We start from the raw sequence: 24,856 nt of genomic DNA on the forward strand, positions 1-24,856 counted from the left end.
TAGTTTGTAAGTATAAAATTCGGGTTCAAACCCCACTGTCGGCAGCCCTGAAGATGGTTTTCTGTGCTTTCCCATTTTCACACCATACAAATGCTGGGGATGGACCTTAATTAAGGCCACTGCCGCTTCCTTCCCACTCCTAGGCCTTTCCTATTCCATCGTCGCCATAAGACCTATCTGTCTCAGTGCGACATAAAACAAACTGTAAAAAAAATATTATATATTATTACATTCTTTTGCTGAGCACCTTTGATCTGGTTATGTTAAAACATCATATCCTGTAAGATCTCCAAAATTAAGAAATATTGGTGGGTACTAATGGTTAGAGAGGAATGGACCAAAGCACCTAATTCAGAGGAACCTTCTTGAAGGTTAAGGCCAACCCTGGTTGATGATAATCAATCTTGCGTGGCATCACACTACTTCTATCACTGTTTTAGCTGTTCATCTTGCATTTTTAGATGCAAACTTTTTGAGAAATTTCTTTTTATCAATTTTTATATTTTAGGTTTAGTAGATCGTATGGAAGCATTGCAGAGAAAAGTCCTAACATTGATCTGGAAAAGCTGACAAACTAATAGAATTTAAAAAATAATCAAGATAGTTGAGTGCACAGTTTGGACTGTGTAGCTGTGAGGTTGTATTTGGGAGGTGGTGGGTATGATCCTCACTGTCAGCAGCCTTGAGTTGTGTTTTTGTGGTATCCCATTTTCACACCAAGCAAATTCTTAGACTATACCTCATTTAAGCCCATGGTTGTTTCCTTTCCATTCCTATCCCTTTCTTATCCCATCGCCACTAAAAACCTGTCTGAATTTGTGTGACGTTAAACCATGAGCAAAAAGCATTAAAAATGAAGTATGATTTTTTTGACAGTCTGCTTTATGTCGCACCGATACAGACAGGTCTTATGGCAACAATGGGATAGGAGTGGGAAGGAAGCGACCATGGCCTTAATGATGGTAAAGCCCCAGCATTTGTCTGGTGTAAACATTGGAAACAATGGGAAACCATCTAAACCATCTTCAGGGCTGGCAACAGTGTGTTTCGAACCCACTATCTCCTGAATACAAGCTGATATCTATATGACTTAAACTGCGCAGCCACTTGCTCGGTATTTAGATTTATCTGTTGACTTGTTAAGTCAGTGTGTTAGAAATATTTAATGTGGGATTGAACATGATTTAAGTGATTCTACCTCCAATGCATTCTCTTTTATTTATTACAGGTAGTCTGTGGTGATTGTTCAGACTTCCGTGCCCCATTGCAGTACATGAAATTTCAAGCTGCTCGAGTTTGTGAAGAGTGTTACAAAACACTTCTGAAAGGTAAGGCCTGTTATTTTTCATTGATGACAGTTGTTACAGTGCTGTTGATTTAAATCACTGTTTCAAGAAATAGATTTAATCACTTTATTCTGAATGTTTAAATGGTCTTCTATCAGTAATCATTAGTAAACTATTCTGATTCTATATTGGATGATTAAGGAAGAGCCTTATTTTTACAAGCTGGATTTGTGCAATATAACTTAATTGGAAATTGACTTTGAATTTACTTGTTTATCATGCTCAACTGTGTGATCCTGGGAAGGTAATATGAAATATGTTATGTTACATTTTCTGAAATGTAATATTTTTTCTGTTATGCCTTAGTTCAACCCTTTCCACTTTAAAAATGTCTGGAACTTCTTCTTTAGTGTACTTCTGCAGAAACGTCCTGAGGGATTGATTTTCCAGTTTCTGGAGTCCAAGAAAGCTTTACATAGATCCAGGGAAAACTGAGATTGCCTGCTAGATGTTGTAATTGCTGTTGATATTAAATTGATCTTAGAGCCAACAATATTTAACCTAGACTTATGTTTCATTGTTGCAAAATGTTGAGTTATAAAGTACTTTTCTCGTGATTAATAGATTTTTCACAGATTTTGCAAAAGAGTATAGCTCCATCAGTAGAAAATGTATCCAAACCGAATTCACAAACATAGCCATGTAATTTACCACGCAACGGTGAAAATTTCTGTATGATAAATAAGTCAGTGTGAACACCCGAGTTGCCTTTAACAAGTTCAACAGTAGACTAACAGCTTCTTTTATGTTTGACCTGTTAGACAGAAGCGATTTCCTCCCTTCCTCTGCATTATCTTATCATTTTGAAATCAGGAATACCAGGTAATTACACATTGTCACAGCAAAAGGGTTGTGAGGAAGAAGAAGAAACGTACTTCCCTCGTCCTCTCTCTTTCCTGGTATTCACTATGCTTGTGCATTCCTTTCACTAATGAAGGTTCTGCTATTTACAGAGGTTAAATGAATGGGTTGAGAAAATAAGCTTTTGAATGCCTGAAAACAAACGATTTACAGGGAACAATATTCTAAATAGATATTTGTGATGGCAATATGTAATTTAATTTGTACAACCTTTTTTGTCCTCGATGTACAGAAATTCATTGTATGTTTTTTAAAATGTGTAAATCACAGAAAAAAATTGTATAACGATCCAAAAAGGCAAAAAAAGGGCTTTAAATCTTAAAACAGGCAATGTTAGCCAAAATAGGCAAAAAAGGCAAAATAAAAACTGTCTCTATACTTCCTAAATGCACGAAAACATATTTATCTCTATCTGATTCTTCATTATATCCAGTCAGATAAAAAAGGCATTTTGCCTAACTTCTGGGCTCTAGTAGTAATAATAATAATAATAATAATAATAATAATAATAATAATAATAATAATAATGATGGCTTTACGTCCCACTAACTACTTCTACGGTTTTCGGAGACGCCGAGGTGCCGGAATTTCGTCCCGCAGGAGTTGTTTTACGTGCCAGTAAATCTACCGACTCGAGGCTGAAGTATTTGAGCACTTTCAAATACCACCGGACTGAGCCAGGATCTAACATGCCAAAGTGGAGTCAGAAAGTCGTCCGAGCCACTCAGGCCTGCATGAAATGTAATAGTATTAATTATTTCATAACGAATTAATTTACAGTCGTGGACATGGCCTACATTATAACATGTTTATATTAAGATAATACATAATTATGTTTCTATGTGAGATTGCTATGTGTAATACCACCAAATAAGTCAAGTATTAAGTTAACAGAGGGGCTTAGTTTCGCGTAGTAATAGTGACAAGTTATACATTCCTGTAAAAATGCTTGTTCAGTTCTCCGTTACCAAGTTCACACTACGCGCTTGTCATTCAACGGGAGGTTCTCCGGAGCACCGATTGAAAGCGTCCAGAGCCTCTGCTCTGTAAACAACCGCTCTGTTTTTTTTGTTTTTGTTTTTACGTCGCACCGACACAGATATGTCTTATGGCGACGATGGGAGAGGAAAGGCCTAGGAAGTGGAAGGAAGCGGCCGTGGCCTTAATTAAGGTACAGCCCCGGCATTTGCCTGGTGTGAAAATGGAAAACCACGGAAAACCATCTTCAGGACTGCCGACAGTGGGGCTCGAACCCACTATCTCCCGATTACTGGATACTGGCCGCATTTAAGCGACTGCAGCTATCGAGCTCGGTAACCGCTCTGTTAACATTGCTAACGCCAACTGAAGTCCAGCGCGGGAGATGATTATGCACACTCTCCCAGGAAAGAGAGAGGCAGGGGGAGGGGGAAAACAAAAGCGTGGGGGATGGGGAAACGTAGGCACACGTGACACTCGTATTGCGGAACCTCACTCGCTTATCAAGTTGCAATTTATTTAAAATGTTTGCTTGTCTTGCAAAACACTTGTAGACCAGGTTACTCGCATTCCGAGGTTTCACTGTGTATGTGCATGATTTATGTAATTTGATAGAATCTGAGGATGTTCTTGTGGAACGAAACATGTCTTTGTTTAATGTGTGTATTTTTTACAAGTATGTTATAGTGTTATGTTGAATTTGTATGTTTGAGAGACTGAGAAGCTTTTAAGTTATGTTTAACTAAGTAGACACTGGAAAACATGGCTTCCTTATCAACATTTTCATTAAACCTTCTACACAGTAATCAACAGTCCTCTTCTCAATGGAATCCTCTGTTCCTGTCAAGATAATTCTACATATCATCCACATGCTGTTGATTCTGAATTTCTCTTTGGTAACTTTCTTCTACTGTTTTGTATTGTACTGAAGAATGTACAGTAGAAGTCCGTTGTAGCTAGAATTCATAACAGTGAAAAATTTTCTTGCTATAACAGAATGTCGTTATATCCGACTTTTCATAAAAGGTGGGGAAAATAGTTACACATTAAGATCTGTATGAAACAGCAATTAGTTTGTTAAAAACTTGCGTTTTTGCGAATGATATCCACATAATACCAATATAAATGGTCTGTTATTGGACATTATAAATTTTCCAGCTAACTCATTTCTGGTTGCCAGCATTTCGCCCCCGTGTGCTAGGCTGGGCTCATCAGTTGGTACCTAGCACACCTACCAAGACTCGGCGTCGATTATCCGCGATGTTATATCTGTGCGCTGAGTCCTCTCCTGCGTCTGGACTAGGTAGGTATACACCGCAGCGTACGTCGAGCACTCCCACAACCTGCTCGTAGGTCGAACTTGGCTGGGGGCTGCGTTGAACTATCCTCTTCTGTACACGTAGTCCAGCGATCGGGTATTCGGCAATCTTCTTGGACGTCGATCCGGTCTCGAACTGGGTCTGGAATGTTCTCTTGGAAGTAATCTCGTCGTCCTGTAGGGTTTCCAACTTCACAGTGGTGGAGCCGCCTTCGCTGCTAGCAGGATTCATTCGCGTCTCTACAGCCATCGTTTCTGCACGCAGGGCACTCACTTCCACCGCTGGGCCTCGAACTCCGGACTCCACACCCGTGAGCATCTCTTTGGACTGCTTCTCGTCCAGTTTGTTCTCGTCCTGCACATCGTCATTGTCGACCTCTTTTTTAAGAGAGCGCACTTCATTTTCCGACTTTACTTGCTCTCTCTTCCGTTCACTTAAGTCTGATTTCAGTTGGTCCGTGTTAGAACTCCGTTCAATATATAGACAAGAAATGTGTTTTTCCACCAATCAATACTTAATTTATTGTAAATAGATTACACTAGTACCGGTTTCGGCCCTTAATGGTCATCATCAGCTAGTACATGATTAGTTTCCTGCCATTAGACAAAATCACAAGTTGTTGTTATGTTAGACATCCGGATGTCTAATGGGGGATGGAAATGCAATATTCAGTAGCATGAAGTTAAAATATCTGTGGTCAAAGGTAAAAAGTTACAATAAGTTAGAACATGAGTATACAGAACACATTAAAACATATGGGCCACAATATAAAACACTTAAAAAAGTTTTAACACATTAAAATTTGGTATGTGTAGGTTAGACACTTATTAAAATTTAAGTTCATGTTGCTTAGATTCCATTCTTCTATCTTCTGTGTGCTTCCTTTGCTTCTATGTCATGTTGGTTTAGCTGTGTGAGGAAGTCTTCAAGAATGTTCTGAGGCTGATATGTGTCATATTGGCATGGACCTTTGTCATGAAAAAAAAAAAAGTGTTATATAATCCAACTGTGATGTACTCCAGTAAATTTTTAGTATAAAAACTGCAGGTCCTGAGTTTGAATTTAGAAGCTGTTGGTGGCGACACCTCTCTCGTCTATGTTCGTTTGTGGTTGTAGTCTGTAAAGATAAGCTAATATAAGTATAGTGTGTGTATGAAAGAATGCCTGGTGTGTATATGGAAAGAGTACTTACTATTGTTGTTGTAGAGGTCTTGTACCAATATGTCTGAAGGTTTGCTGTGTTCTACTACGAGTGCGCCTGGGGCTCATATTAGCTGTGGAGGGGGATGTAGGTGGAGGGGATGAAGGAGTGACTATTGGGGAAGTAGGGGCGGGGCCGGGCTTGTGATTCGTTGGTTTGTTAGAGTGTGTGTTTACTATTTTGAGGTAATCATTCTTTAATGCCGGAATGGCTTTATAAAAAATGATGCTGGTTTTCTCTGTAATATCGTTAATGTTATGATTGGGATTAGCGTATTGGTCCAAAGAAATATAGAAATCTTTGGTTATGTTGAGCAGGGGGCCCTTACAGTTTATGTTTGGTATTGTCATATTGTTATTGATGTCTGTGAAACTATGCTTAGATTCTTCTACATGTTGGCCTATTGATGAGTAATGGTTATGTTTTACTGCATTTATATGTTCATTATAGCGGATGGTGAAGTTTCTGCCTGTACGTCCAATATAACTTGTGTCATAGTTGTTACATTTGATACGGTAGAGACCTGATTGATTGTATTTGTTATTATTATTATTGACTGTTTTAGTGTTATGTATAGTGTTGGTGCTGTTGTGTGTGGTTTTGAATGCTATTTTCATGTTGTGCTTCTTAAAAATATTAGTTATGGTATATATATGGGTGTTGTTAAAGTTAAATAGGGCATAATCTTTTTTGGGTTTGGCTGTTTTAGTTAGTTTTAGGTTGGGATTTTATTTTGTGAATGATTTTGTTGACCCTTTCTTTGTGATATCCGTTATGTTTAGCTATGTCGTGGATTAATTTCAATTCATTATTTTGGTCTTCTGTTGTCATTGGGATGTTAAAAGCTCTATATATCATACTATAATAGGCTGCTCTTTTGTGTGTATTGGGATGAATGGAGTCATTTTTTATGGTATTTAAGGTGTGTGTGGGTTTCCTGTAGATCTTGTAGGATAAATGGTTGTCGTGTCTGGTTATTGTCAAGTCTAAGTAATTTAGTGTACATTTATTTTTGGTTTCTTTAGTGAATTTAATTTGGGGGTCTAAAGTGTTAAGTTTGTCTAGTATAGTTTGTGCGTCAGTGGATCTGTTATCTATAATTACGAAGATATCGTCAACAAATCTGCACCAAAAATGTGTATTATCTATTTTATTAATTGACGTGTGTTCTAAGTAATCTATATATATTTCTGCTGATATTCTGTTCAGGCCTCAATTCACTAACGAGTTCACCATAGCTAGATAAGATTTTATTTTCAAGTACACTAAACTTGCTTAGAAAAATCTGGAGCTGTTCGGAATTCATTTCACTAGTAGGAATTTCTGTCGAGTACAATATACGCTACCAGGTACTCGATTCTGACACCAGTTTTTACGTAAGAGTTTATCCACTAGTTTATCACACTTGCCGATCCCACTTCCGACGCTATTTGTAACGTGTTGGCTGGGTAAATAAGTAAATAAATGAGTACAGAACCTGGTAGCATCCTATTTCTAAGATTTATTAGCTACGCACTAAACTACACAAGACTACACACAACTTTTGCTCATAACACACACTTACACAGTTCGCGCGCTCTCTCCCCCTTGGTTTCTCACTTATTCTCACACTACACAGTTTTACACACACACAAGATCCCACGTTGCACGGCTACATGTTCTCTCCTTCGCCGACAGTCCACACTGTAGCACATTAGTCCGATAATCACAGCATTTCACATACTTCACTACACTGGCAGTCGCTCACGACTGAACCACACCAACTTCTAACTCAGTCGAACTCTCACTAACTCCAGGAAGGTCGTTCCTCTCTTATATATCTGCGCTGGCCCTTCTAGAATAGTCCAGATGCTCGATGGATCCAGGAATCTCACGAGATGGAACACTCGAGATTAATCGTGGAGTTATTTCCATACTCCTCTGTTACGGAACCGCGAGCGGGGCATGGCCTAGCACTTAAGTGCTGTTCGTGATTGGCGCAGTTGAAGCGTAAGGGGTGGGCCTATACAGTGCCGGGCCGGGCCCACTGCCAGTTGGCATGGCGGACGCTATAACCATTACAATATATATAATGAAAAAATATTCCAAGCACCAGTAGAGAAATGATATCATTCTCACTACAAATTTACATGGGAATAGCCTCTCTGACATTTAACCAGATTCGAGATAATATAAACTAACCTCTAAAATTAGTCATGAGCTCTGCCATATCTTGAGGTGTATCACAATCTCACTTAATTTCAGTCTAGTGTATAAAAATTAAGCAATCATTTATTTAGCCTTTATTTCTAATGAGTTAACAACAGCTATCGCCCATGTTATTTTCCTATTTGTTATGAAAACATGTTCTCTTCTTTAACTTGTAATTTTCTTTACGGAACAGCAGTTGACGGTTATTATTAATCGACTCTGATCGACTCCAACATCGCCTTTGAATGTCGACGAGAGAGCTCGCAAGTGTGCATAGCAAGAAAACGATACCAAAGGTCGCGTTTTGTGGCAAACGCTTCAGTTTTTTTGTTCAAACAGTATCACCTAACCTGATGTAACCCTGTGTGTACCATGAAAACATATATCAAGCGCTAGTAGAAAAGTAATAACCTTCTCGCTATAAATTTAGATGGGAATAGCCTTACCGAAATCTAACCAGATGCGAGAAAATATAATCTAACCTCAGAAATCACTGATGCACTCTGCCATATCTTGAGGTGTATCGCATTTTTTACTTAATTTCAATGTAAAGTATTACAATTAAGCGATCGTTTATTTAGCCTTTATTTCTAATGAGTTAACAACTGCTATCGACCACATAATTTACGTATTTGTTATGAAAACATGTTCTCCTCTTTCATTTCTAATTTTTCTTTTCAGAACAGGACCAACAGCAGCAATGAAAGTGATACCAAAAGGTGTTAGTAAGAAAAAGAAATGGTTCGATGAGCCATGTCAAGATGCAGTTAATGAAGTGGCAATATGGCGTAATAAGTGGCTGCAGTCTAATAAGAATGTAGATGTGGAGGAACTATACAGAGAAAAACAGAGAGAATGTAGTAAATTAATTCGTAGAAAGAAAAAACCTGAGACAACAAATAGAATCAACCCACGATGACTACCGAAACATGAACATCCGCAAGATGTATGGAACTGTCAACACAATTAAAAAAAGGATTTCAGCCAAGATTGAGTATTATGAGAGATAAGTCTGGAAATTTAATTGCTGATCAGGACAAAATAATTAAATTACTGTAAGTAGTACTTATATTCCTTGCTGATATGTGATGATCCAGAAACCTGTATTGGTAAACCATCTAGTTCCCCCTAAGAAGAACAAATACCAGAGCAATCATATCAAGAGGTATTACAAAGTATTATACGTTTAAAAAAACAATAAAGCTTCAGGTAGTGACAACATTCCTGCTGAGATTATTAAATACGGAGGAGAAAGATTACATAAATACATCTATAAGATCATTCTAAGGATATGGCACGATGAAGTTATTCCAAATGAATGGCAGGAATCACATATTGTCCCAGTTCATAAAGGAGGAGATAAGGAAGAACTTTTTTGCTAGAGGCTTTACGTCGCTCCGACACAGATAGGTCTTATGGCGACGATGGGAGAGGAAAGGCCTAGGAGTTGGAAGGAAGTGGCCATGGCCTTAATTAAGGTACAGCCCCAGCATTTGCCTGGTGTGAAAATGGGAAACCACGGAAAACCATTTTCAGGGCTGCCGATAGTGGGATTCGAACCTACTATCTCCCGGATGCAAGCTCACAGCCGTGCGCCTCTACACGCACGGCCAACTTGCCCGGTAAGGAAGAACTTCAAAATTATTATGGTATATCTCGTGTAAACACGGCTTACAAAAATTCTGTCTTTTTCTTTTACAGCGTTTAAAACCATTTGCTGAAAGAGTTATTGGGTACATCATCATCATGCTAGGGACTTTACGTCGCACCGACACAGATAGGTCTTATGGCGACGATGGGATAGGAAAGGCCTAGGAGTTGGAAGGAAGCGGCCGTGGCCTTAATTAAGGTACAGCCCCAGCATTTGCCTGGTGTGAAAATGGGAAACCATGGAAAACCATTTTCAGGGCTGCCGATAGTGGGATACGAACCTACTATCTCCCGGATGCAAGCTCACAGCCACGCGCCTCTACGCGCACGGCCAACTCGCCCAGTTTATTGGGTACTATCAGAACGGTTTTCGTAGAAACAGATCCATTACAGACAACATATTTGCAATTAAGACTATTAATGATAAGGTGTGGGAACACAAGGAGTTGGTTCATTATCTCTCTATAGATTTCTTCAAGGCATAAGATTCAGTCCATAGAGCAGGGCTGTGGAACATCATGATGGAGTTGGGCTTTCCCATAAAATTAATTAACATGTGCAAACTGTGTATGGATGGTAATGTTAGCTGTATTTTGCTCAAGCACAGAAAATCAAGTTTCTTCCAGAATAAAACTGGCCTGAGACAAGGGGATGCACTATCTCCTCTTCTATTCAACATTGCACTGGAGAAGATTATCAGGAAATTAGCTCTTGTACCTGCTGGCATCATATTGGGGAGATAACATAAGGTCCTTTGCATATGCGGATGATATTGTTCTTATTGGCTGCAATGAATGAGAAATTAGGCAGTTATTTGTACAACTAGAGGAAATGGCAGCAAAATTTGGCTTACGTGTTGACAAAAGTACACATTACATGGTTGTACAGAGACCGGAGTCATGAGGTGGTTGACAGATTGCCTTTGAAGATTGGGAAATAAATACAGTATGCGCCAAAATATATATTAGGCCTACTGGAAATTATGTTAGTCTTATTGTCGTTACCTTACTTATCGAGATGATAGTGTAAATGTTCAAAATGTGCTCCATTGCGCTGTAGGCAGTGTTCGTAACGATCACGCAGATTTTCCAACATGTTCTGGAACTTAGGTTGCTGCAGAGTCCCGAAGAATGAGACGATCTTCTGACGTAATGCAGGCTCAGTTTTGGGTGGATCTGGACAATTGAAAATTTGCTCCTTCAACATTCCCCACACGTAAGCATCAGGTGGTGTGAGATCGAGGGAATGTGAGGGGTAGGGGAACTCAGCCCCGCAGGAAATTACTCGTCCTGGAAAGGTTTCTTGCAGCATAGCCATAGTCTATTTACATGTAACTAATCACATGTTTAGACCCGTATTGAAATTTGTTATAATTTGCATACAAATTTGTATTTTTTATTTTACTATTCCACCTTTTCAATACAATTGATTTTGTGTTGTTAGTTCACATTGCTACAACACTACATTAAAAGGGACATGTTTCGCTTGGTTTCAAGCATCCTCAGCCTTTGTAATTTATCTCAATGTTAAGGCCTGTCATTGTTAATTTGCTTATAAGTAATTTGTACTTAATTATGGTTCTAAAAACTAAGTGGTAAACTACGTGAACATAGGCATTTGTAAACACAATGGACAGTTTAACAGTTTAAATGACAGTGCTAAAATTGGGATATTCGTTAATTTTAATAACATTGACATCCAAAACACAGTAATATATTCACAATAACGGGATTTGGCTAAAATTCTCAAGTTCTTTGTTTTTTAATAACAATTGTTAGTTGACTTATTGTATTAAAATTTGAGTCGTAAATTCCATTAAAACTCAATAGCGTCTAAAGCTTAAAATCTTAAATGTTTCTGAAATATTCTGCTTCATGTGTTGATTTGAGGCATGCTCCTGTAATCTATTAGTTGTAAACGGTGAAATGCGACTATTAGTCGTTTCCTTGAACTAGTCTTGATTTGACGAGCGGATTTTACATTGGAAGTAGATCGTTTTTATGAGAGCTTAGTCAAAAGGGACGTCAATCCCGAGAATCTTGAGGTGTTGATATGTTTTCTTTTTACAATATTTAAATGATGGTGCATCTGTAACAAAGGAAATTACGTGATAATGTTGTGTGATATTGTGCTTTCCCAGTGATTGTATTGGTATGTATCATTTACCCCTTTGACTGCTACTACAATGCCTCGTGGTACTTGTTATATTACGGTGACTGCTTGCTTTTGTGTTTCTACTCCTTGTGTTATATGTATGAAGAAGCTGTTGTGAAGGGCGAGTATGGGACTTAGGGGAAGAAACTTTAGGCAGGGCGTTAAACGTTGGCGTATCGTGTGGCGAGGAGTCTTTATGTGTTGTCGAGGTGGGAGTAGGGGATGAAACGATAGGCGGGGCGTTGGACCTTGGGGTATTGTGTGGAGGGGAATCTTTATGCGTTATTGAAGTAGTAATTGTGTCTATTTTTGTGGTGGGAGTTTTCAGATTAAATGTCTTAAAGAATTTACTATTATCTGATTTGAAAGTTTGCAGTAATATTGGCAATTGCTCTATTAACGGACTTTTTATTTCAACCGCGTCATTCAGGTTTTTTCCTTATTAAAATATTGGTCCAAATGAATGTATATATTTTCAAACTCCGTCATTAGCTTCCCTTTTTTAATTCTTTTGATTATTGCGAGGTCTCTGACTATTGTGGTGTATTGATGGCCGGTTCCTTTCATGTGGTTACTCATTTCGGAATATTTCTTATGCTTTGAAGCATTAAAGTTTTCCATGTATCTGGTAAGAAAGCTTCGGCCAGTTTGGCCAACATACGAAAAATTATACTGCGTGCATGATATGGTAGTCTGTATATCCCAGAACCTTGAAATTTGTTATTATTGGAGTTTACTATGTTGTGATTAAAGAATAAGTTTTTATTGGTGTTGTGTGTCTTGAAAGCTATTTGTATATCCCTTTTCTTCAATGGGTTTGCTATTTGATGAATCGCTGGACTGGTGTAAGTAAAAGTTGCGTATTTTGATTTTTTAGTTTTTTCTGGGGTTAAGATTTGTGGCTAATTTGAGTTTTACTTTATGGATGATACGATTTACTAATCTCTATTTTGTATCCATTGACTAGTGCTAGTTCTTTTATGAAATTTAGTTCCTTCGTTAACACTCCAGTGGGCGCGCGGAGTACAGGTGTCCTCCAGTGATTTTGTTTTGCGTGACTTCAAGGTTTGGCAACACTCGTTACCTTGAGCGGCCATATACCTTTCTTCCCACTCACCCTCCGCCCGTCAGCGCATTGCCAGCGTTTATGCTTGCCAATTGTTGTCGTGTCCTCGTGTTTATTGCGCTGTGCAGTAGTGGAGGACACTTGTACTCCGCGCGCCCACTCACGTTACAGTTTTTTTCGGATATTGCTGTGGTATATTTTATTTATTTCATAGTTCTGAACGTCATTATGGTTTAATTGAAATAGTTTATGTGTGATAACAATAATGACCAGTGAAAGTGAACATGAACCGGTACACCGTTGGCTAGATGAAACTGAGGATGACGAGAGTGTTCTAGGTATAGAGGATGAAGATGAACGAGAAGAAGACCACTTGGAATACGACACAGAGAGTAGAGAAGATGAAATCAATGCAGAGGATAACCCGGCTGATGTTCCTGACGACTCTGAGGAAATGGAAGTAGTAGCAGAAGTAGTTCCTCCTGGCCCGGTACCTCCTGCCGCTTTCGTCAACCCAGAGTTTTATTTGGGGAAAGATCGCACATCAAGGTGGTACTTAGAACCTCAAGTTGCCCAGACTTCTCGTACACCCAGACATAACATTATACCAGTTTTTCATCGCCCAGGACCTGAAGGGTCTGCGAAAAATGCTATAACTCCAGAAGCTGTGTTACAGTGTATTATTGATGATGAAATGGTGATAAAAATAGTTGATTGCACTAATATTTACATAACTGAAATTCGCCCTCAGTTTGTCAGAGAAAGGGATGCTAGGCCACTGATTCCCGAGAAATTCATGCATTGATTGGTATATTATATCTTGCTGGGGTTTTGAAGGCTGGAAGAAGAAACGTATTTGAAATGTGGGATAATTCACACGGCACGGGAGTAGAGGCTGTTTATGTAACTGCAGCGTTGGTTCGAGACTATGTGTACACAATAATAATAATAATAATAATAATAATAATAATAATAATAATAATAATGCAAAATACAGTAACCACGAGCGCAAAGAGGTTTTGATTTCTTTTACGTTGTCTGAGATTTGAAAAGGTTTACAACAGAGATCAAAGAAAATCTGTTGACAAACTAGCTGCTTTTCGAGAAATCTTTGAGATGTTCGTGCTCAATTGCAAGAATGCATACAAACCAGCCGACTATCTTACCATTGATGAACAGCTAGTTGCATTTAGAGGAAACTGTCCCTTCCGTTTGTATATGCCTAGTAAACCTGCAAAGTTTGGGATAAAGATCTTTGCTATGGTTTCCACAACAACCTTCTGTGCTACAAACCTTGAAGTGTATATAGGGAAGCAACCAAACGGCCCTTTCAGAAGAAGCAACAACACGCCAGACTTAGTTTCGAGATTGGTGCAGCCTATTTCAGGAACCAATAGAAATATTACCTGTGACAATTGGTTTGCATCTGTGCCCTTGGCAATAAAGCTACGGGAAAAAGAAAAAGTAACTATGATTGCTACACTGAGAAAGAACAAAGCAGAAGTTCCCCCAAACTTTGTACCTGATAAGTCAAGAGAAATCAAAAGCAGTTTGTTTGGCTTTCAAAAAAGCTGTATATTGGTATCTTACGTACCGAAGAAGAATAAGGCTGTGTTGGCAATATCAACTATGTATGAAAACATGACAATCGATCCAGATACAGATGATGAGCAAAAACCCCTTGATCTTTACTTCCTACAATGAAACCAAGTACAGCGTGGACATTCTGGACTAAATGTGCCATCAATATGACACTGTGAGAAACTGAAGAAGATGGCCACTAACAATCTTCTTTCATATTGTGAATGTACGAGGAGTAAATGCTCTTGTAATCTATAAAACAATTAAAAAACTCTGCTTTGTGAGCGGCTGTGATTTTTTGAAACAAATGGCCTTAGCCTTGATTAGACCACAAATTGAACATCGTATCAGTTTGGAGACGATACCACAGGAAATAAAGACAAGAGGAAGGATACTGCTGAAACTGGACAGGGAAGAAGTTCCACCTCAACCAGTATCCCGAGGAATGGCTGAGAAAGGAAGATGCTACCTCTGCGGCAGAGCCAGGAACAAGACTTCAAGGAAAAAGTGTGTGAAGTGTCATGGGTGGGTGTGTGCTGATCATATAAGAAATGTTTGTGCAAGGTGCATTGAATAAACTAAAGTTTATAAAGTTTCAACATTCTGTTAGTGTTTTTTTATGCTTCACTAATATGGAAAATTAGGTATCTACTTTAATTTTTTAAACTACAAACCATCGTCGCCATAAGACATATCTGTGTCGGTGCGACGTAAAGCAACTTGTAAAAAAAAACTACAAACCAATCTGTATATTCAAACTAGAAAGTAATAATATCATTTAATTTTTATAGTTTGTTATTTATATCATAAAACATATACACATTTTTGTAACGTTCATAACATAACATATCAAAATTATACACGCTTTTGTTTGATTTACCATAATTGTATATTTCCTACTTAATATTTTGTAGAAAACACTTTTTTATTAAAAATGTGTTTAATATATTCCTACCTAATCCAAAACAAAAAATCATGATCGCTAAATATATATTTCATAGGGTAAAATGGGAAAACAAAGTGGAGGACACCTGTCCCCTGCGCGCGCACTCGCAATACGGCAAACTGCGCGCCCACTGGAGTGTTAAATTCGCGGGTGATAAGGGTATTTTGTGAGCGCTGTAGACCATGCTAAAAAAGGTTGCCTGTTTGTGGGATTTCGGATGAAGTGAATCATTTCTTATTGTTACAGAAGTATGGTCGGCTTTCTGAATATTTGAAAATCGAATTTAGAATTTATGTGTGTTACGTTAACGTCCAGGAAGTTTAATAAACTGTCTTTTTTTATCTTCTTTAGTGAATTTTATGTAACTGTCAATATTGATTAAAAAATCTAAGATTTGTTCGCTGTTATTTTTCCGGTTATCTATTATTACGAACATGTCATCTACAAATCTTAGCCACAGGCAGAGTCCTTCTGTATTAGGTTTAATTTTTCTATATCCCATGTTGTCCATGTAAATATCGGCCAATATTCCCAAGCTGGGGTCGCCCATAGCCAAACTCAACTGGTGGTAAATTTTGTTATTAAATGTGAAATAGTACAAATTTAAGTAATTTAATGAATTCTTCTATTTCGAGCTTACTTAAGTTGCTATGCTTGGAGAGGTTTGAATTAGTAATTTCCACAGTTTCATTAATAGGGATGTTTGAATACATATTAGTAATGTCAAACGAGCTCATCCTATGGTGGGGTTGTAAGTCGAAATTCTTTAGTTTTTTGCAGAATTCAATTTAATTTTTAATTGAGGAAGTATTGTGAAACTTATGTTGTTTTTTTTTTAAGAAACTGATGTATAAATTTTGACATTTTATATGTTGGGCTGTTTATAATTGGTCGAATGGGTGTGTTATTTTTGTGTATCTTGGGTAGTCCCTTTGCCTTAGGTATTGTCGGGTTCATGTTAACCATTTCTTGTTCATTAAATAAAAAAGTTGAATCATTATAAGGTAAAATTGGAAGCATTTCAAGTAACATTCTATGTAATAATCCTTGAGTTCTCCTTTCTATATTTTTACCCTATACATTATATCTGGGCCTTAAGTTCTCTAGAATTTACAAGAAAATGTATCTTTCTAGAAGCCTGGCCAGGCACATGTATAAAGAGGTGGTCTGGGTGGTAGAGACGAATTGTTACTTAGTTGGAGTTATGGTTTAACAGGAGTATACTTGTGACCACATGTTGTAGGTGACATGCTTGTAAGCATTCCTTCCTCTGCGTGGACATTTTCCTTGTTGTAACAAACAATCTTTACATACTGCCGATTGAATACTTCTGCCTTTTGTAAATCCTCGCATATACAATCCTTTTGTTCATTATTGATTCCTGGAATGTCCTCTTTGAAATCTGTTTCTGCCTTAAAGTACCTGTACACACCTTTCCTGTTTTAACTAACATTTGTATGTTTCAACTGTGTTTTAAGGTTGCAACCTCCATGTGGTGTGTGCTTAGTGGTAGGCATTTGTTAAAGATGGCGGTTTGTTGATGTGTATATTTTGTTTGTGACAACAGTCGATTAGGTTATGTGTATGTTTATGTGAAGTTAAGTTGAAATAAATTATTGTATCAACTGGCAGCATCTTGTGTGCATCTTTGTGGATACACTAATCCCAACACATTGCCTTTTGTATATCTCCAGAAATCGTACCAATTCCAGCTGCTTTTCTAGTTTCAACTTTTTTATCTTATTGTAAATGTCACTGGTAAATTTCAATACTTCGTGAGTATTCCTTCCTCTGCGTGGACATTTTCCTTGTTGTAACCAACAAACTTTACATACTGCCGATTGAATACTTCTGCCTTCTGTAAATCCTCGCATATACAATCCTGTGTTCATTATTGATTCCTGGAATGTCCTCCTTGAAATCTGTTTCTGCCTTAAAGTACCTGTACACACCTTTCCTGTTTTAACTAACATTTGTATGACTGCCAGTTATACTTGCCTTTATGTTATCCTTAGCTGAATGTCCTCCTTGGAACCTGTTTCTGCCTTAAATTACCTGTACATACAGTTTTAGTTTTCACTAAAATTCGTATGACTGCCAGTTATGCTTGCCATCATGTTATTCTTAGCCGACTTCTTTGGCAAATTCATTTTCCTAGTAAGTTCCTTCAATTTCTCCTTCCTTCCACAACCTTTCCTAACTCTGTATCTTTCCAACCTTGCACCTCCTTCTTATGCCTGTTGTACAACATCAAATTTTTCTTTTGGTTCAATACATCTGGAGAAAAATTGTCAGATCTTGTCAAAGATTGTTCAACATTGCTGAAGATTTGAAAAGATTTGACAAGATTTGATAGTATTTTGTTTTAACATAGAGGGAAGGCAAACGGGAGTTGTGGTTGTTGGACTAGCAGTGGGATATATTCTTAAAAATCAGAGAAACGTGCAATAAACCATAATTTACATGTGGAAAATATTTATGTAATTGTCTTCAACATAATTTTTGCAATGAATTATTACCATAACATCGTCTGGCTCCATGGCTAAAGGGTTAGCATGCTGGCCTTTGGTCACAGGGGTCCCGGGTTTGATTCCTGGCAGGGTCGGGAATTTTAACCATCATTGGTTAATTTCTCCGGCACGGGGTCTGAGTGTATGTGTAGTCTTCATCATGATGCGCAGGTCGCCTACGGGAGTCAAATCGAAAGACCTGCACCTGGCGAGCCAAACATGTCCTCGGACACTCTTGGCACTAATAGACATATGCCATTTCATTACCATAACATCATTTGCAGAGGTTATGTTATATTGCATGTACTCATATTAATTCAATAAAATATAGCATTGCAACAAAATTAATATCTCATTACATGAAAACATATTAGGAATGCTATAATAATAATAATAATAATAATAATAATAATAATAATAATAATAATAATAATAATAATAATAATAATAATAATAATAATAATAATAATAATTTAGTGCCCACCATTAATACTCAAATCCCGTTGGTCAATTCTGTCAAAGACTTGGCAATTCTCTGATCTATTAGAACATGTTCTAATTCACATTCAAAACTTCTGAAGACTTCTCAAGTTCTCAAGACTTCTTAGGTATCGCAAGTGATTTGACAAGTAAACTTGTGAAGTATTGAAAATTCTTATGAAGTCTTCAATTTGATTGTGTACAACAGTCTTTAGTCTCTTTATTTCTCTGTTATAATATAGTAGGTCTTTACTATTCCTTACCACCTTTAAAGGCAGATATCTGTTTTCACACTCCCCAACAACTGCTTTAAACCCATCCCATATACTGTTTACATTTTTATTTAACCATGACCACCATTCATAATTAGTTTCTAAAACCACCCTCATGCCTGTCTTATTAACCATATGGTAAGACCAAATAATCTTACTTTTACAAACTTCCTTGCTATCATATTTTTAACTACAATATAAACAAACAGCATTGTGATCACTTACACGATCTATTACTCCAGTATTTGACAGCATCACAACAACTTATCACGTCATTGTTCATGACAATAATAACAAACAAAGACGACAGTCGTCAAGGTCGTCTCGAATTAAAGAATAAGATGATCTACAATAGCACAAATAAACTCAGGGAGATGTCATGCAATGTCTCAATGCACTAAATCGATACATCGATAACATCTGCCTCAATAGTTACCTTTTCATCGTGTATCTTTACAAATATAAACATTTCTTTTAAATCAACTGAAAATTCTTTCACATTACTTAAAATATAAAGGAATAGGTTATCGTGTTAAAATAAAGGGAACGAACACCGTGGTAAGTCATTTTTAACCACTAAAGATTACCCACTTAAATCTGTGGCTTGGTTCTAAAAGGGCCAATGTCATTTTTTATCGAAATTGAGATATTAACTGATACAAACGCGTCTTATCCTGGCTTGCAACATGTTAAAAGGGCCAATGTCTCTGTTAAGTACTAAACGAACAGTTAACGTTTAATTAAATAAGCCCTTGCCAATAATGTTAGATTACCAATAAAGATTAGAGACCTGGCAATTTTTGAAGAATACGACAGAAAAAATTAGCGTTTAATAAGGTGACTTCCACAAAGGAAGAATAAAGTTATTTAAAGTTAGTTGTTGAAAACAATAATTGGAAAACTATAAGCAAAACTTCAAATGCTCATAGCTCAAAAACAGGTTTCTTGACATTGGCCCTTTTAGAACCAAGCCACAGAAATATGAAACCACCGGGTGAGTTGGCCATGCGGTTAGGGGCGCGCGGCTGTGAGCTTGCATCCTGGAGATAGTGAGTTCAAATCCCATTGTCGGCAGCCCTGAATATGGTTTTCCGTGGTTTCCCATTTTCACACCTTTATAAAGGCCACGACCACTGCCGTCCAACTCCTTGGCCTTTCCTATCCCATTGTCGCCACAAGACCTATCTGTGTCTGTGCGACGTAAAGCCACTAGCAAAAAAAATATAATATGAAACCATACAGAGTGCAGGTAATGAGATAACCACATAGACTACTGAGCGATGGCTGTGTAGTTTGAGTCACGTCAGCTTGTAGTCAGAAGATAGTGGGTTCGAACCCCACTGTCGGCAGCCCTGATGATGGTTTTCTGTGGTTTCCCATTTTCACACCTAGCAAACATCTGGGGCTGTAACTTAATTAAGGCCACAGTTGCTTCCTTTTGACTCTTAGCCCTTCCTATCCCATCATTGCCACAAGACCTACCTGGGTCTGTGCGATGGAAAGAGAGGGGGAAAAAAATAGTTAATCTTTGTGTGCATTATAAGCTCACTGGACAAAAAATTAGGCTAAAAATCAGTATTCAAAGATGCATGAGATGCAGTTCAAGAATTTGAATACCACACAGCTTAGACTCAGGAAGCATGTAATCAATAATTGTACTACCTAGGCAGCATCATCACCACAGATGGAGGGACAACAGATGAAATAAGTTGCTGCATCAGTAAAGCCAACTTGGTGATCAAAGAAACTAAAGCAAGAAACCAAACTATTAATAGTAGAGGGTAGTGTGAAGTCTCTTCTCCTCTGTGTATGCAGACCTGGAAAGCAATAAAGTATCTGACTCACAAGCTGATTCATTAACTGACTCATTAACTGATGCCTGAGGAATATCACAGGGTTTGATGACCAGATGTAATCTCCAGTGCCACTCTGTGGGAAAGGACCAATTAGAAACATGCACAACTGAACATAAGAATGAGAAAATGAAAATGGGTGGGACATACCTTGTAGCAACTGGACAGCCATATAGTAAGAGGCACTGAATTGGAATCCATAGTGACCCCCTGTTGGTGGGGGATGAAAACGAAGAATAATACACCCATGGTCGTAAGAGGCGACTGAAAGGGGCGACTAAGGGATGATTGAATTAGAACCATGAAACTACTTGTGATTAGTACCATCACGTGGGGAACACCATGGGTGGCCTTTACTTTAAAGTAATATCATTATGTTTGTGATTATTAGCAGCAGAGAGCAGTCCACTGTGGGTTTCCAGTACCTGTGATTAGCACCAGTATATGCGGAACATCACGGGCTTACATTGCCTGTGATTTGTACCATTATGTGAGAAACACCACAGGTCTGGGCGTTGCCTGTGATTAGTACCACTATATGAGTGACACCGTTGGTCTGCATTGCCTGTGATTTGTACCCACTATGTAAGGAACACCACAGGAATAGCGGCGCCCGTGATTAGTACACATAGGTGAGGAATACCATGGGTTTGCGTTGCCTATGAGTGGTGCATTATGTGAGAAACTCCCTAGGTCTGCATTACCTGTGCGATGTACAATACTTGTGAGTTGTGTATTATTATTATTATTATTATTATTATTATTATTATTATTATTATTATTATTAAAATTATTATTATTATTATTTATTACAGTATATAATTATATTCTGATAATTAATTGCAGAAGTTGAGTATCTCACGCAGGATAATGCATTTTCTCACTTCTTGGTAGTAATTGAGTGTACTGCTATATGAAATATTTGTAACAGATGTACTTTGATGATAAAAAAAAAATCCTTACAGTATCTTTTACTTGCACATGTATAAAATCTATAGTGTTAAATTTTCAATGGTATGGAGCTAAACAAACTATACCTGATTGCTTCCTCTGTTATCTATCTGGTACTTTCTGAATCTTTATTTAAATGACCATGAGTTCATATATAATTTAGGCTTTACCATTCATTCATCAAACATATTTTTAAGAAAAATTAATATCTTCTAACCACTTTTTGTGTTTCAAAACTTTTTCATGTAAGTTCTTTGTCTGGTAGTAAGTTACATTTATGATTGGAATTATAGCGATTGCAAATCTTACCCCACAAACTTTCATCACTACATCTGGCTGCAATCATGTTGCTCCCTGGTTCTACCAGCATTCCCCAAGCCCAAGCACACACTAAATGACTTTCCGGCTGCCTGCCCTTTGGCTATGTCACCTCTGACTTCATCTGCTTTTTCGACCTTCGAGAAGATACAGCTGTATTCTAGTAACTTCCCTGCACATTAATATACAAACCCGACCAAGCACCTAGCAAATCAGTCCACCTTCGGCTTCACTGTTGTTGGAGGGCCTAGTACAGTGTTTCTTTCCTCCACTTTTTGCCGAACATTGGGGAACTCAACGATGGATTTGTGTATGGTGAGCAAAAAGAGACACTTATTTATAGTATGTTTATAATATGTCCTTGGAACCTTGTTTTCCATCAGTGTGAGGCTTACTTCACTTAGAATTTTTATTGGAGTATATGGTTGAGGTTCCTTTGTGTTGACGAGTGCTGGGTACTCTTTGTTGGTAGAATTTCTGTGAAGAAAAATGTTTGACTGGACTTTGAGAATGCAGGACTTGTGTCCATATTTTATCCGTCTATTCAGTTAAAATGTTGCCATTTTTATGTATCAGTCAGCGTTATATTGCAATAATACTTGTTTCTGAGGACATTTCTACCTCTTGTGTTCCTGTTGCCCCTTCCTTTTCCTCCCAGTTTCAATAAAAATGATGAGCTCAATATACACAAGTCCGTACTTTACTAATGTGCATAGAAGCTACTGGAATACAGTTGGATCTTCTCGAAGGTTGAAAAAGCAGGTGATATCAGATGCGACATGGCCGAAGGGGAGGCAGCCAGAGAGCAGTTCATTGTGTGCTTGGGCTCGGTGAATGCTGGTAGAACCAGGAAGTGATGTGATTGCAGCCACATGTAGCAATGAAAGTGTATGAGGTAAGGTTTGCAATTGTTATACACTGTCTGACAAAAAAATCAAAGCACCCAGAAGGGGAGGAGAAAATGAAATGAAACTTGGTGTGTTGAGAGGGTATGTGATGTTATTTCATTGATTTGAAAATCGAGTAAAATTGACAAAGAACTTGGCAGTACGAGCCCACTTCCCAGTATGTTGTTCATCCTATCTGGCCTATATACATGCACTGATTCAGTTGGGAAGGGTGTCATAAAGCCATTTATCTTCTCCTAATACAAGCCGGCCCATAACTGTTGTAACAGGTCCTTGATATCTTGGATACTGGCACTGGGACGGAGCTGATGTCCGAGCTGGTCCCACATGTGTTCTTTCAGGTACAGATCTGGAAATCTTGTTGGCCATGGGAGTACCTCAACATAATGCAGTCAGTTCATAGAAACTCGTGCCATGTGTGGACGAGCATTGTTCTGTTGAAAAATGGCACCACGTTACCGTCTCGTGAAAAATAACATGAGGTCGCAGAATGTTCGTGATGTACTGTTGTGCCATCAGAGTTCCCTCAATCACTACCAGCCATGACCTGAAATCATACTCGATGGCTCTCCACACCATGACGCCAGGAGTAACATCGCTGTGCCTCTCCAAAGCATTGGAAGAATGGGACCTCTCCCTAGGTCGCCACCATACTCGCAGACGATGGTCATCCAGGGTAGTGCAGAACCGCGATTCATCGCTTAACACAACATGACACCATTCATCAGCAGTGTTGTGCTGTTAACGGCAGCTTATGCATCAGGCGGTGATTCCCTGGTCTGGCTGCTGCTAGTCTCTTGACACAGAATGTTGCAGGGAGTCCAGTACATGTTTTCGGACGGCAGGTGGAAATGTGAAGGAATTACGATAGGCTTGGTGCAGAATACGGCGATCCTCCCTTGTGGTGGTCAGACGTTGTCGACTGGAACCTTGATGACGAGTATGCCTGTCTTCGCATTTCAATTCAATCTAGCATTGGGCCAGTCATATCTGAATGCCCCACAAATCTGGATATTGCATGATTCGATCGCCAGCCGTATGAAGACCCACAGTGAGGTCCCTTTCAAACTCTGTCAGGTGCTGATAACGCTGTCTCACGGGAGAACACGGCATCTCCATGTCCTTCACAGTGATCACTCAATATCTGACGCTGGTCATGCCTCTTATATACCCTACCCTTAAGTGCGGCCAGTATCCAGTAATCTGGAGATAGTGGGTTCGAGCCCCACTGTCGGCAGCCCTGAAGATGGTTTTCCATGGTTTCCCATTTTCACACCAGGCAAATGCTGGGGCTGTACCTTAATTAAGGTCACGGCCGCTTCCTTCCACTTCCTAGGCATTTCCTATCCCATCATCACCATAAGACATATCCGTGTCAGTGTAACGTAAAGCAAAATAGCAAAATAGCAACAAAAAAAAAAAAAAATACCCTACCAGGCCTGGTGAACAACACTAACACACTCTGTTGGCTGTTTTTCCTGTTGCAGAGAACAGCAACTCTAATCATTTATGAAGGTCAATCAAATATAAATGGGATTTTTGTTCCTGAACATCAACAGTTGGTAGGACTGACCCCACACTTCTGCTATGCTTAGGCGGGACAGTTAGGGGGGGGGAGCATGCTGTTAGATATTTCCCGCCGTTTCGTCAGTAACGCTAATGATGTCGGAGCAACAGGTGCACCCCTTCACTGCGCAACGCGTAGTTATAAAATTTCTTTCTCATGAAGGAGTTACAACGGCGAAATTTTTTTGCCAGAGATTGACTGCACAGTTCGGTGATCAATCATTGTCAAGGACGCGTGTGTGTAAGGACAGGCGGAGGAAAGGGGAGGCAGCACCAATGAAAGCCAAGACTCAATTGTCAGCTGGCAAGGTTCTTGCAACTGTTCTTTCGATCGGCGAGGCATTTTGCTGATTGATTTTTTTGCACGAGCGATGCACAATCAATGCTGCTTACTACTGCGAGCTGTTGAACAAGACGAGGGTTGCATATCGCCGCAAAAGACGAGACCAACTGATTTGACTGCGCGGCCCCATACTGCAGCTCTAACTGTCTCCAAGCTACAGAAAATGCACTGGACTACACACGATCATCCTCCTTACAGCCCGGACTTATCCCCCTGCGATTTCCATTTGTTCGGATTGCTTAAAGAAGCTCTAGGAGGGCAACGATTTGAAGATGACGTGAGTGTGGAAGGCTTTGTGCGCAACTGGCTGGTGACACGACCCTGTTCTTTTTACGATGAGGCCATCAAAAAGCTGCCCATACG

At 38.7% G+C, this 24,856-nt stretch overlaps 1 protein-coding gene across 1 annotated transcript in view; it reads left to right on the forward strand.

The window, feature by feature from the left end:
- LOC136863662 (FYVE, RhoGEF and PH domain-containing protein 6) overlaps window positions 1-24,856 on the forward strand; it is a 204,628-nt gene that overhangs the window by 107,721 nt on the left and 72,051 nt on the right. The window contains exon 6 of the mRNA XM_067140027.2: window positions 1,229-1,328. Coding sequence (XP_066996128.2) covers window positions 1,229-1,328 — 100 coding nt within the window. The remainder of the gene's footprint in view (window positions 1-1,228; window positions 1,329-24,856) is intronic.

Source organism: Anabrus simplex, chromosome 2, assembly GCF_040414725.1.
Source record: "Anabrus simplex isolate iqAnaSimp1 chromosome 2, ASM4041472v1, whole genome shotgun sequence".
NCBI classification, from domain to species: Eukaryota; Metazoa; Arthropoda; class Insecta; order Orthoptera; family Tettigoniidae; genus Anabrus; species Anabrus simplex.